This window comes from Myxocyprinus asiaticus, chromosome 38 (assembly GCF_019703515.2).
Source record: "Myxocyprinus asiaticus isolate MX2 ecotype Aquarium Trade chromosome 38, UBuf_Myxa_2, whole genome shotgun sequence".
Lineage (NCBI taxonomy): Eukaryota > Metazoa > Chordata > Actinopteri > Cypriniformes > Catostomidae > Myxocyprinus > Myxocyprinus asiaticus.
Genome location: NC_059381.1, coordinates 37,128,690 through 37,145,413, shown reverse-complemented (window position 1 = coordinate 37,145,413; position 16,724 = coordinate 37,128,690). Strand labels below are relative to the sequence as shown.

General features: G+C 34.8%; 1 protein-coding gene across 1 annotated transcript in view; it reads right to left on the bottom strand.

Moving 5' to 3' along the window:
* The window catches only part of LOC127429138 (gamma-aminobutyric acid receptor subunit alpha-6-like), a 54,677-nt gene extending 41,139 nt beyond the window's left edge, over positions 1-13,538 (bottom strand). Inside the window, exons 1-7 of the mRNA XM_051677983.1 lie at positions 13,362-13,538; positions 13,145-13,263; positions 12,409-12,476; positions 10,662-10,882; positions 8,010-8,092; positions 7,776-7,919; positions 7,070-7,222 (exon numbers count right to left, since the gene is read on the bottom strand). Coding sequence (XP_051533943.1) covers positions 7,070-7,222; positions 7,776-7,919; positions 8,010-8,092; positions 10,662-10,882; positions 12,409-12,476; positions 13,145-13,263; positions 13,362-13,396 — 823 coding nt within the window. The 5' untranslated portion in view covers positions 13,397-13,538. The remainder of the gene's footprint in view (positions 1-7,069; positions 7,223-7,775; positions 7,920-8,009; positions 8,093-10,661; positions 10,883-12,408; positions 12,477-13,144; positions 13,264-13,361) is intronic.
* Between the last annotated feature and the right edge of the window lie 3,186 nt (positions 13,539-16,724).

Sequence of the window (16,724 nt, the reverse complement as noted above, 5' to 3'; positions counted from 1 at the left end):
GCCAGAGTATGGTAGGGATAACCTCTAAATAGGGGACCACTTTCTTATTCTTGTTTTTTCCCCCTTGGTTGATAAAAAATGAGATGAATAAAATTCTACTTGAATTTGACTTGATTCATTATTTTAAATAATTCCATTGTAGTGGTCAATTACACAATAACCCATTTGGAAAGACCTGGGTTCAAGTCCTATGGGACACACATGATTTATTAAAGGTCTAAAAAGATTCTATGAGGTAAAATAAAAATGAAATACCTAACCCCTAACCCAACACCAACCCTTACCCTATACCTACACCTAGCTGTACCTCGACCTCAGTAGCAACAGCTGTGAATTTTGTGAGAATTTTGCAGAACAACATGTAGTTATGCAATAAGTAGATTGTGTTGTATGTATTTTAATGTTAATACAGTACATAGTGGTTAAAGACACCTAATATAAAGTGGGAACAGTATTGTTCATTGTTAGTTAATGTTAACTAATATTGTTAACTAATGTTAGCAAATGTAACCTTATTGCAAAGTGTTACCCTTGTAATATTAATAAAACCTGTGGAAACATATTTAATAATTACTTCGGCAAGATTACTAGAAAATTTACACAAACATCGCTTTATTTAATACAATTCAATTATTCCACCTGCTTTCCGTGAGGGGTAATAGTGTGATGTCAATTGTTCCAGTCAAATAGCAGTGAGATTTGTGAATAAAGCATAACCTATTATAAGCCTTATTTGATACAAAATTACACATACTTTATGTAACTGGTTGTCACTGGATGTCCAATGTAAAATCTGGAATCTGAAGCAAAACCAGCTGAGAAACACTGAAATAGATTGCTTACATAAAAGCCTTTTTCTCTACTGTTATATTCTACATATTAAAATAGTACAATATGTCTGAAGGCCACATCCCTATGATGAGTTTTTATTCACTGGAAGTGACTATGACACTGGCTAAATAAATAAAACCAGTTTTATTCTTAGCTAGCTAAAGCAATATGATAGATGTATAATACACAGCACGGTCCCATACAGCAGAGGAGTTGTAAAAGCATATGCTTGAACAGGTCAATTGACTGGCTCAAACTCTTAGTCATGAAGCTCATACCCATTAAATATCTATATAGCTAATTTACAAGCTTATGGTGCTTTTAACAAACTGATGTCTTCCACAGATAAATATATACAGTATGGAGCTCTTGGTCTCTACAATGTAATTTAAGACCTCATTGAATCTTCAACTTCCACCACAAATCATATGTTAATATCTAGATTTTATTTACATGAGAACACCTTTTATGGAAGGAAATGTAGATAGTGAGATAAGGAAAATGATAGGAAAAGCAAATGCACAAATTCAAGAGTGCTGGGGGCAAAAGCATGCTTTTAAGAGGAAAAAAATGGTGGTCCGATTTAACCTTAGTCAAATACGTCTCTGATGCAAATGCTCTGGGTTATTTCAGCTTTTAGTAAAGGGACATTCTGATGTAGAACATCTACAGTGGATGTGGACAATAAGTGCCTCTGCCTATCCATCTCCCCCTCTCTCTCTAAAGCAAGACATTTGTCAGAACCTCTCACTTCTTTTATTTTGACACTGTATTAAGCTTCTTTCTCATCTCCTTTCACAAGATTCACACTTTCACCTCTGACAGAATTGAAAAACACACTGTAAGTTACTCACCTCTCTGTTGTTTGCTTGGAGAGACGAGATCTCTGACACCTTGATCAAAAAAAGCCATTTTTATACTATACTTGTTACTTTGTCTTCAAGACAAACACATCCCAATAAAATCAAACTCCTGAAGCTTGAATCAACAAGTCAAACTTTATAATACAAATCTCGGCAGCGTTTCCCAAAAGCATCATGAGCCTAAGTAGATCGTAGAAACCATTGGCGCCAATGGTCTCTACGATCAGCTTAAGTTTGCGATTCTTTTGGGAAACGCAGCCCTGGATAGTAAAGGTCAACCAATAATGGATTGGTTGGGAAAACAAGCCAATTTATGAGATAAAAATTAATATATGGAATGAACTAATTAAGAAATATTGTCAATATTTCCATCTTGTTCATTTGTCACGCACAAGTTAATATGTTTAGCTATACAAAGGAACATAATTTATGTTTAAATGTATTATTCTACATAAGCAATATTTTTTTAATATAAAAATGGGTAACCCATGTAATATACTTAAAAGTTATCTGAACGTCAGTTACTGTAATCTGATTACAATAATTTAAAATGTAATGTGTTAAACTACTTTTGACTAAAAAAGTAATTACAATACAATAACAAATTATTTTGTAATTAGATTACACCCAATACTGGTCACTTTTTACAGTAAATTCTACTAAAACATATTTCATATATTACATAACCAGGTAGAAATGCAGATACAGTGAAATAAATACTTAAAGGGAACATTCAGGACTCAATACATGTTAAGCTCAATTGACAGCATTTGTGGCATAATGTTGATTAATGCAAAAATAATTTCGACTGGTACGTCCTTTTCTTTAAAAAAGCAAAAATCGAGGTTTCAGTTAGGCTTACAATGGAAATCAATGAGGACATTTTTTGAGGGTTAAAAGGCAGAAATGTGAAGCTTATAATTTTATAAAAGCACTTACATTGATTCTTCTGTCAAAACTCATGTATTATTTGAGCTGTGAAGTTTTACAGTCATTTAAGGGTTTGTTGACATTACATCGTCATGGCAACGAAGTTGTAAAATTGGCTACAACTTTACACCGAAAAGGTTAGTAAGTGATTTTAACACAGTAAAATCATGTTAACACACATATTGTTCATGCATATCTTGTGGCTATATTTGTGAAATAGTGAGTATTTTAAAGTTTACGGATTGGCCCCATTAACTTCCATTGTAAGTGCCTCACTGTAACCCATATTTTTCTTTTTTTTAACAAAAGTAAATAAGAGTTTTTGCAGTAATCATTATTATGCCACAAATGCTGTCGGGATCCATCACATAGGACGTGTTTTTGCGTCTGTCAGCACTATTTTTTTATTTGTTTGTTTTCCACTAGATTGACATCTTTGACTGTGACAATGTGTTTTGACAGCTGGCAAGGGCTTTAATTGTTTCCTGACGATATGTTTTATCATAAAGAGAAAAACCTTAGATGCAGTTTATGGATTAATACACTCCTAATTGCCCAATAATCTCATTTTAATGGGCCCATTGAAACACAAGTGGGAGTCCAGAACACAGATGCTTCACTCAAGTCCACCAAATTAATCAGACACTGGCACAAAACCATCAGGAGGACAAAATAAAACACTTCTTTGTTTCCAAGGCTATAAAGTGAAACAGAGAGGTTCCAAACGTAAAAATCCTATTCATTATCTCAATAGAGAATTTAATGTTTAGCAATAATGTATAAACCTTTCAACACAGACCTACCATTTTTAAACCAAAAAAAAAAAAATCTCCCAGTGAAGAACTACACTACCCATAATTCCAAAGAGAGATCCACCAATCAGAGAAGTGGCTGTTACCATGTAAGTGGATATCACAGCAGAAGAGCTAAGCAGTGCGAATGATGTAATCAAGTCTTCCTATACACTCTCATACTACTTTATATTTGAATATTTTGCAATAAACTTAGAATATATTGTTTATTTTTTGTTGTTGTTTTTTTACTTATAATCAATGTCTTTAAAACAACATTTTATATTATACTATTGTTTGAAAATGTAATTTGCGATGCTTCATGGGATGAATAATTCCCTCATAAAAGATTTGATGTGCGCAGTCTTGTACGTTTGTCTTTATGTCGAATTTAAAAATCTTTTTTTGGTTGGTTTTGGTTGGTTGGTTGGTTGGATAGTTGTTGTTTTTCTCCTATGGAGAAATATACTTCCCTAAACAAGGCCACTGAATAAATTTACCACTTTACAGCTGATGGATGCATAATACTTTTTAGTATATAGTAAAGTTGAACCCAATATCCTCAGCATCCTCTTCTTTTCACAACTGAAGGTGGGTTGAATTTACTTGAGTTTCTTTGTTACCCTTCTGACTATGTTACCCATTCAAGTGGACAAACAGAATAACGCAAAGAAGAGGCTTTCAGTATGTTTGCTTTTATCCTTAACCAGCACAGAACAGGGGCCAAGACACTTTAAGTGATTTAGGACCATTACCAACATCTGCCAAGAAGAGTGCATTAAGATAATGAAACAGAATGATATCTACATAAAAAAAGGGAAATGAGATGTATATCATCTCACCAAGTTCTAAATGACTGCTTAGCAAGTTCATCTGGGTTCCTCTTGTTTAGATGAAGAAAGATGAATATTTATGCTTTCAATGTGCACTTTCAGCATCAGTCTAGCAACTCACAACTCTTCAGTTTTAGTAGTGCTCTAACTTTTCAACATAGACGACTCTGTTCATATATGGTAAATGCAAATATTTCCATTCCGTTTCTATGGCTCTTTACCAAAACCTACATAGGAAGGTACCTTTTAAGGCAGCATCCTAACGGAGTAGTTGATTCAGAAAGCTCTATGTAGGCAGCAACATGTGCGTCATACAACTAGCGCTCAACTCGCAATTGATTTCAATAGTTTTGTGTTAGCATGTTGCTAAGCTAATTAAATGATTAATTAAACCATCAGAACAACATAGCACCCAAATTCATAGCTCAAACAAATATTTGTTAAAATAGTCATGCTGTAATTAGATTAAACTACTTTTCATTGATCCCTTTTGGTATTGAATAAATATGTATATTTTTTATCTACATTTCTCTCACTACATGCACCATCTTGGATGAATTCGCTAATCTTGTCGCAATGCATTTTCAGACCGCCATGTCTGTGAAGTATACATATCATACTGCTTTAGTATTTGATCAAAAGAAGGTGTCTTAGAATGTTGCTGCCTACTTTTGCCTTCTCATTGAGGGCACGCCTATGGTCCTAAAACTGCTGCCTTCTTAGGTAGCTAATGACTTGTTGTAAGTTGCTCTCCCATAATAATGAACATGAATTCCTTTAAATCCAGTTTTGTATGCATAACCAACATGATCCTATTTTTATTTGTAGGTATTTGTACATCAAGTATGGTTCTAGGACAAACAAAATTCATACATTTGGAAAGACACTGAAACCTACAATATCAATGTATTATTGATGGCATCTAATACATAAAGCCTTAAATATGAACAATAGGCATACTTTTTTTACCCTTTAAGGATCAAAGATTTTTCTTGTACAAAGTTTCTCCATCATTTACTTATAAATTCCCATAATGTGATCATGTCTGAGTATTGAACTGGTCCACCTACAGAAGTATCCTCACAATTCTGGCAATGAGTGCATTTACATGTGTGATCTTACACTGATTATGCGTTATAAGCTGACAAAGGGTAAGGTCATGTAAATGCTTTAAACTCTTTCCATTATTGCAGTAATAAATAGTGCTGTCAGTCGATTAGCATTTTTAATCGCAATTAAAATGTAAACACCTTTAACAATGTTCTTACCAACTTATCCAATGTTTGTTTGTGTTGTGCCCATGACTGTTCCCATTTTGACATCAAAAACTGAATAATCCGTTTAACAATACATGAATAGGCTGATTTTTGGTTGTTATCAGCGTGTTGGCGTGCATGTAAACGCACTTGAAGGTGCTTTAAGCGATTTTAGCCATTCTACTTCCACGAGACTGAGCCGCTGAATTAGTCACGTCGCCTCTTTCCAAAACCCCGCGCTCCAAAGATACCAAATGAGCTTTATTGAGGCCGACATCATGCAGAAACAGTTGTTAAAAACAACAGCAGAAAAATAGCACCCTCAACTGACAGCTGCTATGAACAACATGGCTTAAAAATGGCAGTAAGTCTCAATAATTCGCTGCAATTACAATACTATGAGAACGTGCAAAATGATTGACTGGTCAAAAGCGTAAACATTTTTGTTTGCTATTTACAAAGTCTAGAGCTGTCACAGAGACAGGTGAGATATCTTACAACACTTATTTCAGTAATATCTCTCAGGGAGTAGGAACATTTTTTGCATACCTTTCCATGAAAAAAATCACTTACAGCACCTTTAAAGGATTAATTCACCCAAAACTGAAAATTCTCTCGTGAATTACTCAACTTTAAGCCATCCCAGATGTGTATGTCTTTCCTGCTTCAGCAGAACCGAAATAAAGATTTTTATAAGCACATTTCAGCGCTGTTTATCCATACAATGCAAGTGAATGGGTGCCATCAGGCTGCTGGCTGTTTGATGGTCCAAAAGTCATATTTAGGCAGCATAAAAGTAATCCACATGACTCCAGTCGATCAATTAATGTCTTCTGAAGCAAATCGATAGGCTTGCGTAAGAAACAAATCGATAATTTAAATGTTTTTAACTTTAAATCATTATTTCTAGCCAGTGCTGGGATGCTGTTTGAAATGACCTAACTCTCGTTCTTGATGTTTGTTCCTCTGTTGTAAACAAAGCACGTGCTTCCGAATTCTCGCGTAAACGTGCCATCACGTTTAGCTCCATGATGCGTTGACTGCTAGCAGGAAGCGTTTATTAAAAGTTAATAAATATTCTATTTATTTTTATGCAAACATTTGCTTCAGAAGACATTAATTGATTGACTGGAGTCGTGTGGATTACTTTTATAATATATAAATATGCCTTTTGGACTGTCAAACAGCCAGCAGCCTGATGGCACCCATTCACTTGCATTGTATGGATCAGCAGAGCTGAAATGTGCTTATAAAAATCTTTATTTCGGTTCTGCTGAAGAAGGAACGACATACACATCTGGGATGGCTTAAAGGTGAGTAAATCATGAGAGAATTTTCATTTTTGGGTGAACTATTCCTTTAATGTCAGTTTTGATCAGTCATCAGAGGATTCGTAAAGATTTGTACATCTCTAAAGTGATTCATAAGGATTTACGTTTTAAATGTTGTATGTTGATATCACACATTTCAGAGTATGTGTACACTTTACGTTTACGAATACCTACAAATACAAATCACCCTGGCATAACAGATGATCAGTTAAAGAAGTAAAAGCAGTGGCTTACCGAACACAGTTCTGGCAGGTACAGACTCTTTATTGATCCAAAAGGAAACCTGTGCAAGAATCACTGTCATGATGCATGGGATGTATGTCTGAATTAGGAAGAAACCCATCTTTCTCTGCAGGTGGAAGTATACAGTCATGACGATGTATTCACCTGCAAGAGACAAACAACAGTGACATTGAGAGTCCCCGTACAAGCCTGCTGAACACACTGCAGAAACTGTATTCTGTAGAAGGGCAGTTGGCATGAAATACGTTTAGGAAGTCAACATGTACTGTTGCATTTCATGCTATACTCCATCTAAAAAGCATTTTGTTATTTCATTCAGAATTATTATTCATGCCTCATAGTAATTGAGGGATTATATACATTTATAAATTCATATAAAGTTTAACTTAAACATTGATTATTGTATAAAAAAAAGTACTGTACATGGGCACGTTATGCAGCAACCACCCAGAAGTGCATTCAAGACACATAGAAGAACTCATTTGAAAACATTCACATTCAACACATCCACTTTTAAGATTAATTTAAACCAATAAAATGCAAATGTAATTATCCAGCTGAAAAGTAGATTTAAAATAGATTAAAAGAGGATGGTGTTAAGAAAAGCTCTCAGATTTCTTTGCAATAAAGAATTATAGCAAACCTTTGAAAGACCCCCCCCCCCATTTTACCAAAGTATATCTCCTAAATATCCTACCTGTGTTTGACTTGAGCCTCTCACTGGACACTGTCTGTCCGATCAGATCATACTGTAGCAGACTGGAGCTCTCTTGAGGTACTTCTACTGAAAATAATGGCCCCTTCTTCCATGTGTATATAATCTCACTCATTGGGTAGGCATCTGTATGAGATATTGAACCAAAATAAAGTCAATTATTCCAATGAATCCATTAAAAGTAAATATGCGCCATTTTTTAAATTCAAGACTTACAGCTGCCAAATTTTAAGGGACATGAATGTCCATCCATTGGAAAGTTTATCAATCGCATGGGGCACTCGGCATTGATGGTTAACCTGGAAACAAATAAAGGACCACATTTAATTTGTGTGGAACAACAACTGATTTTGTCTAGCTCCATATACAGCGGTCTCTAAAAGTATTTGGGCACCTCAGTCACACTTACAAATATCATTATATTTGGTAACAAAGTATCAAAGCAAGTGTCATTTGCAAACAAATGCTGCTAGATCTCTTCTCAGAACTAACTTTACTTTTCAGAGCAATTTTTAAAGCTATTTTAATCAACTGGTGTCAAGATGATTTTTTGTGGATGTATGAAGACAATTTCCCTTTAACCTCCTGAGACCCAAGAGTGACTGCTGAGTGCATTTTCAGTTTCCTTTTGCACCTAATAAACAAGCAAAAAAGCAAATAGTTTTCCTAAAAATTGATGTCCACATATGTGGACAGTGGGACTACATTGTGAAATTTTAAATAATGCCAAGCTATAGAATCTATGTATTTATTACCATTGTCCCATGTCTGCCAAACATGTTGAGTGGTCCAAACATCATCTGCAGCCTGAAACTGAAGTTTGGATTGAATGCACTTAGCTGCATAGAGAGCTATAAGATGCTCTCTTGCTCCCTGTTTAGTGAATGACTTAACCTCCAGTGTGCTGTCTGTCTTCACTGGTCTCAGAACAGTTTAAAATGCACCTTATTTTCATCCTAACTCTGTATACAGCCTCTGAAAGCAACATTTTTCAAGCTTTTGGATGCATTGATTCTCAATGTGAAAATGCACAGTGAATATAGGATATTTAAAATGAAAATGAGCATACAGTCCATGTACGTGGTCATTGTGTTAAACAGTGTGCCGTTTCCCGATAAATCACTCAAATGTTAAAAATGGCATATCGGATGAAACTAGAGACTCCAATCTTTTGACTCAAACAGGTTTCAATATAAAAACTTAATTATGTTTCTGATCTGTGCCATATTGTTTGGTCACATGACATGTCACATGACTGAAAATTTAACCCTTTACTGACAGCACAGAGTCTCCTGAACTGAGATCAGTCTGTTAAAATTAAATTATGCATTGCATAAAGCAAAGCCAAAACACAACGTCCAGGTATGTGGGCGCGGGGTCACACAAGGTTAAAAGTGAGCTTGTGCTATCTTTCTTTAACTTCTTCAACTCTAAAAAGTTTACTTTTAAAATGTTCAAGTCTCTGAATACATGTCAGGCATACACGACATACACATATGTGGTATCGTTTGAAAGCTTAGAATTTGAACTTTTCACAGATAAACATCACTTCTGCATGTTACATAAAATAACAAAATAAGGCATAAAAACATTTGCGTCGCAAATCAACGCCACTTAGAGGTAATGTGGTAGAAATCTTAATATGAATGTAAAAGTCTTTCAAATAGCACATAAACAAACAAATCATATAAAGCTCTCGTTGTCAGGAATGCGACTGTCAGAAAGATTTTCAAAATAATTACAAAGTGAAATAGGATTTCTGTAAGACATCAAATACAAACATATTTTTTATGTGCGATTACTGCTGCTGTAAGCCCCAAATCGCTAAAAACGTTTTACCTTAGGCAGTTTTCTAAAAATTATTTTTTTTTTACTTGTCTGTGAGATTGCTTTAGTGAATAATCCAATATTATATCTTAGATGTCCAGAACAAAATATGTGATCCAGCAGGAAAAGCATGCTAAACAAATCATCTAAAATATGTTATCGACTATTGATGTTAAAATGTCACAGCATAACAACCTCAGCTTTCTAATGACACCTAGATTGAGCTTCTAGTCCACTCAGAGGCCAAGATATTTGATGAAAAAATGGGGGTGGTGCATGAACTGAAAATTAAACTGAATGTCAATGTACGAGCACATCTGTGAGGGCTAAAATGCATTAGAACACCACCTACATTTCAGATCTGAATTTTGTGATGGAAGGTGATAGAGGAAAAACTAATTTATTGTACTTGCTTCTATGTAGTGGAATAAAATAAAACTTTATGGAGGGAGATGGAGTGAACAGAACCAGAATTACATACTTATAAATTTAGGACAAACAAAAAAAAATAAAAAATAATAATAATAATAATAATAATTACATTCTATTCATCATAAGATTGTAAACATATACAATATTACAGTATTTATGAATAAGTTAAATCTTTTTTTTTGTTTTTTTTGTTTTTTTTTTGGGTGGTTTCTGGAAAAATTAGACCAATATTTTGGCAATTAGTCTACAGTATGTGTAAATGGTGAGCTTTTAAATTTGAGACAGCAGCCCAAAAATGCCCCAGAGTTGAAGGTTAAAATAAATACCACTTGCTTTGATATTTTGTTAAATGCAATGGCATTCATACATTTTAAGTGTGGTTTAAGTGTCCACATATTGTTTGGGGCCACTTTATATTGCATAATGCCTTTTTTTCCTAACAGATTACCAGTACATGGTATATTTGCAGTATACAATAGAATCCACTCTATCTTTACATTAAATGTTAAGAAAGAAAGTGTCATGAGGTTTTTCATTTCTACTACCATTTTAAGCAAGAGTGCAGTCCATCTTTGACTTGGAGGACAAATGGTTTGGCATGCCAGTTACCTCATGGTGTACAGGATAGTTCCGTTCTGCATTATGCGGAACAGCTTGTTGGGAGTGGTCATGTTGTGTGAAATGGAGCGTTTGCCATTTCTGAAGAATGTGTCTGGAGTCCAGATTTTGCTGACCATGAGGTTGTTGAGTCGCAGGATTTCAATGGGGCCCTCAAATTTCAGCCGGTCATCGATCCACGTTTGCCGGAAAAACACATCCATTGTGTATTCCTGAGAAATTATTTTTAAAGAGAGTTTTTTTAATTATTTATTTATTTATTTTTTTTTATATATACATAAGAGTAGTCATATACATCATTTAATTATTCATAACTGTATATTAGTTTAACTCGATACAAATCAAATAGAAATTGCCATGTGCAGAAACTCATATTAATTGAGAGAGTATGTGAAATATTTGTACTTTTAAAAAAATTATTTTGTCACACTTCAGGATCATTGAAATGAACTTGTAAAATCAAAAACTTGTCAATTTATTATTATTTTTTACAAATATATGGCTGTTTCTTCAACTTCAAGCACTCTTAGCACTATGGACTTTTATAAAGTAAAGTCTTGTTAAAACTTTTTTACACTCTTACTAATTTATTTATTTATTTATTTATTTATTTACATTTGACTTCTAACAATGTCCAACAGTATATGCACATACTGTACATCACAGGAGATTCATTTCATTTTTGTCAGTTTCTTCTGAAAGTCATGAAATTCCCAACAGTGTCATTTCCAGCACATATCAAATTTAATAGAATTTTAGAAATTTAATTTAATATTGTGTTTAATAGAATTCTGTGCTGGAAATGACATTTTTAACATTGTTGAAATAAAGTGGCAAACGATTTCATAGCTAACATTTTATATGTCCTCAATACACACTATATTTGTTTTACAGCTTGATATTCTGGACACAAGTGAAATTTACCATAGTTTTTGTTTTTTTTGTTTTTTTTAAACATCAGTTGTCTAATATTTGTATGATAACATTTTATAAATCATATAATAAGTTGTATTTTTATGTTGGATTTTATAGTTTAACATTGTAAGTCTGGGACTGGGACGAGGCTAAAACAGTAAATTCTACACATAAAAGGCATTTGAAAAGTACCAAAAATAAATTAAGTCAGTTTTAATGTGACCCTCATATAACAAAAATGTAAAAAAAAAAAAAAAAAAAAAAAGGTTGAAATCTGGTCGTTTTATTAAAAGCAACCTTTGGGAAACGAAAGGTCTCGTAGTTGAAGAAACACCCTCACACATTATAAAGTAAAATCTTGATGTCTTTGTCCATTTTTCAACTACCCATTAACATTAACCCACAATACTTTTATGACAGCAAATGCATCAGTAAAGTCTTATCGTACATGTATCTGATTCAAGCTGGCATGTATTCACTCAGCAATGATTTTTTCCCCCCACTAATCTTGGCAGAGACTTATCTATACTGTCTTTTGGATTGTCACAGTGTATCACATGGCAAGCGAGGTGGCTTTGGACACTGTAGAAAAATAGTGTAGTGTGTAACAGAGGAAGCTCAGCTCAGCTCAGCTGGGACCCTTACTGTCAGGGATTGTCAAACAGATTAAAATGCCTAAGCTGCTATAATGACATCCTGCCCAAATGTCAGAATAATGAAGCCTTGGACCATCATGACTATAGCAGTGGGCAAAGAAAACATACAATTGAAGAGGATTTATGTTTATATGCATGTATATATGTAAATGATTTAACTCACATACCATTTCAACATCAGATACAGGACCAAAGCTGGTGACAAAGATGTCTGTTTTAACCTCTGTGACAGGACCTAGCGTTGTTGTTTTAAACAGAAAATAATGCAAAAAATAAAAGGACGTCATTAGGGTGATTCTCACGAAACATGTCAAGTAAATGTCCTGGTCCTATTTCACTCCAAAATCAAAAGAAACACTTAAAAATAATGTCACAATGCAAAAAATCTTAATGGTCCTAAATGATTCATTTTCTTTATGTGAATACTGCTACTACTACTACTACTACTACTAATAATAATATATATATATATATATATATATATATATATATATATATATATATATATATATATATATATGGGGTTTGCCTTCATACCAGGACATTTTCTGGACAGGTTTTGTGAAAATCACACATTAAGTTATTATTTTTAATAGAAATATAAGGATCTTGTTAAGTATTTTGGACTAAGGTCATACTTTGTGATTAATAATCAGTAATAATGCACTTTAAATAAAAAACAAAGCACTTTTAATAACAAAATAATTCAGTTTAAATGAAAATGCAATTCTATGCCAAGTTTAAGTTTTTGCTGGTACAATTTACAAATGGAGAACTAATGGAAGTCCAAAACACAAAGTCCCAAGTTACTAACAGCACAATTAAGCATTTTGTTCCCTTGAAAATAGCACTAAAATAACTCTTGAACAAGTCAAATTATTCCAGAAACAGTATTTACACTACCTCCAAATCCAGGTCGTAGTCTGTTGTCGTATCCATCTAATAATCTATCCAAAATGCGCGTAATGTTATCCAAATAAATCTTCGTCTCAGCTGGCGGATTCGCCAACACATGTCCGACACTGTAAACACAGTCCTACTTAAATTCCACTTTCACACTCAATAAGCAAAGCAGAACAATAAACACGCACGCAAAGTCAGATAAAGGCACTTTACTTACCAAGATAAGAGAAAACATGTGCGTATCCAAGCCATGCTTTACGCGCACTCTCTAACCAAGTGTCCCCTTGTCAACTGGTTTGATTTGTACATCCCATAACTCAGAATGTGCTAGAGGAGCTGGTGCGATCTCAGGACTAGTGTGCGTAAATCCTGAAGCTTTATGCGTAAAGTCTTGCCGGAGTTCTCCAGTGCGGTTGCGCTTGTTCGCGCTCTAATGGAAAACTAAAGTGTTGTTAAAGAGGCGGAGGAGAAGCGACCAGAGGACATTGACAATGATCGAATAAAGCATTAGGAGAGATTAGAGGGAAATGATCCAGATAGTTTTGACTGGGAAAGCTTAAATGGTCTGATGTTAGAGTTTACACGAGAGATGGGGCGTTAGATAATTCTACAGTCATATTCGAACAGTCGTTTTGTATTATTTCTCTTTATAGGTGTGGGAAACCCTTAGTAACAACTTTGACATGACAGTATATAATGCTTAACAGATCTCTTGAACTACGCTGAAACAAATGTTTACCTAAAAACGTGCTTCATGTGGTAAAATCTAAGTTAACTGGTTTTATTGAAGTCAAAAATATAATTTAACACCATTGAATCAACTTGAATACATTGGGTTACACCAACAAACTCATTTTAAGGGTTAGATCAAGTAGAAATAGCTCCTTAAGTTAAGAATTGCAAGTTACCTCTGTTTACAGTATAAATTTCAATAGCAATGTCATTAAAGTTTGATTCACGTATTTGCACATTCATATTTGAATGTGCATTAACTTCTCATCCTGTTATATAATGTTTGTTTATGATTTATTAATGAACTACATTTTAAAGCCTAATTAAAACCATGCTGTGGATGCTTACTAAAACATATACTTTTTTTTTTTTTACATAAATGTTGCATTTTTTTTTCTCCCCCTTTTTCCCCAATTTGGAATGCCCAATTTCCAATGCACTCTAAGTCCTCGTGGTGGCGTAGTGACTCACCTCAATCCGGGTGGCAGAGGACGAATCTCAGTTGCCTCTGCGTCTGAGACCGTCAATCCACGCATCTTATCATGTGGCTTGTTGAGTGTGTTACCGCGGAGACCTAGCGTGTGGGGAGGCTTTACGCTATTCCCTGCGGCATCCACACACAACTCACCACGCGCCCCACCGAGAGCGAGAACCACATTATAGTGACCACGAGGAGGTTACCCCATGTGACTCTACCCTCCCTAGCAACTGGGCCAATTGGTTGCTTAGGAAGCCTGACTGGAGTCACTCAGCATGCCCTGGATTCAAACTCACGACTCCAGGGGTGGTAGTCAGCATCTTTACTTGCTGAGCTACCCAGGCCCCCATAAATGTTGCATTTTAAAGCTTTTCTCTTACATTAAAAATGCTTCTCTGATTTCAGAGGTTCTCATGAAAGTTTGAACTTTTTCTTTTTTTTTTCATTTTCATTTCTGTCATGCTTAAATTTAGGATGGGAATGTCTAATATTTACTAGGAAGACTCAGACATCGCTCTATTCGTGTTGTGTTCTCAAACAGTGAATTTATTTAAGCCATTCGTGTATTTACATTTACATTACATTTATTAATTTGGCAGACGCTTTTATCCAGGAGACAGCAGTATGAAAAGCATCAGAATAGTAGTATCGAAACTACTATTGTGTAGTGTATTCATCAGTTACAGTAAATATGAGACCAAATGTTGTGTATTCTGAGATAATGATAGTACAAAACTTTAAGCAGAGGCAAACAGATAAGTACTTTGGATTGGGGTGAATTATTGATGAAAATATTTTATTTTACATTTATTTTCTGTTGTGGTTTTTTGATGGAAGATCTCTGGTGCAGTATCATTTCCTGTGCACTGTTTATAGTCATAGTCTGTAATGTGATGGTAATATAATGGCCCGGTTTGTACTGATGCAACCTTTCCCACTCACTTAGAATTGATGGGAACACATCTGCGACAGGATGGCTCTTTCAACAGGAGCTTATTCAAATGTTGATGTTTGAATCTGCTTGGCATAGCCTCGACCACTCTCACTGAAACTACACTGGGCCATTATCCTAATCCAAAGCCAAAAAGGTTTAAAGCTGCAGGACAGGCCATCGGAAACCATTTCATTCATGTCAAATTTGATTGGCCATTCAGTCCACATTCCCTGTCAGAGAATGACAGAGAAATGACATTTTTTTTTAGTTTGAACTCTAAATACTGACTGGATGAGACACATTCAAAGCCAATGTATAACCAATAAATACACACCTGTGACTGCTCATTAGCCTATTAATTTGCTAAGTTGATGCATTGCTTATGTAAGGCTGGCACCAGGATGTCTACAACCAAAAGACGCCATTTCCGGTAAAAGTCAAAGAACTCTGCGAGAATCAACATCTTAGAACTCTCACAAAAGCTGAAGTCTACACCTGAATATCACCACGTGTGATAAATTGCAAATCGCCTTTGCATTGTTTTACAAAGCTGAAATCTTCACTTGAATATCACCAGTGTGATAAATTGCAAACCATCTTGCTGTCCCCACTTCTCTCTCCTCCTTCTCCCCTTCAACAGCTCAGGACCAATACAAAGACACAAGATTTATATGTAATAGTATAACAAATACCATGAAAAAAAAAAGAATGCAACTGTATGTGTTTATATCATTTAAGAGGTCTGTGTGCGACTGGTATAATGGTCTCCCTCCCATGTTGATAAAATTAATGGTAACAAAGTTATAAGGTTTTTGCCAAATACTGCATAATTCTGGAGGTCTATCCCCCTCCTTGACCTACAATTTAAATTATCTCCTGTATGTTAACAAGGTTAAACCCTAGGTAGTCAAGAACACATTCGCCCCCAAATTCTCACTGTTCAAAGGATAATACCATTTGGTACACAATGTTTATTCTGTCTAGGTATTTAAGGAAAGTTGGCAAGAAGCTCAGGGAATCTGTAAACAGATATCCTGCACAATTGATGTGTGTAGTCATTTTCACCAGGAATCTGTAAGCAGATCTCCCATGCTGTACCACTGCATGTAGTTTTGTCAGGTATGTTTCTCTGACATGTCTTTTATTTTTAGTAATACTTGTTTATTCTGATCATGTGAAATTGACATTGATTTGAATTTCTGCAACAATGTTTTATATCCTACCTGACAAATAAATTGTTATTATTTGATTTATTCTTAATTCCTCCAAAATCATTTATAACATTACTGGGGCTTTAATATAGGAGGAAGCCATTTAAAGACTCTCAGTTTGAATTTAAACCACTCAGGACAACCAGGTAGGACAACCACCTAGGACAACCGGCTAGGAGAAAGCCATTTAAAGACTCTCAGTCACTGCTCACTGCCCATCTTAAC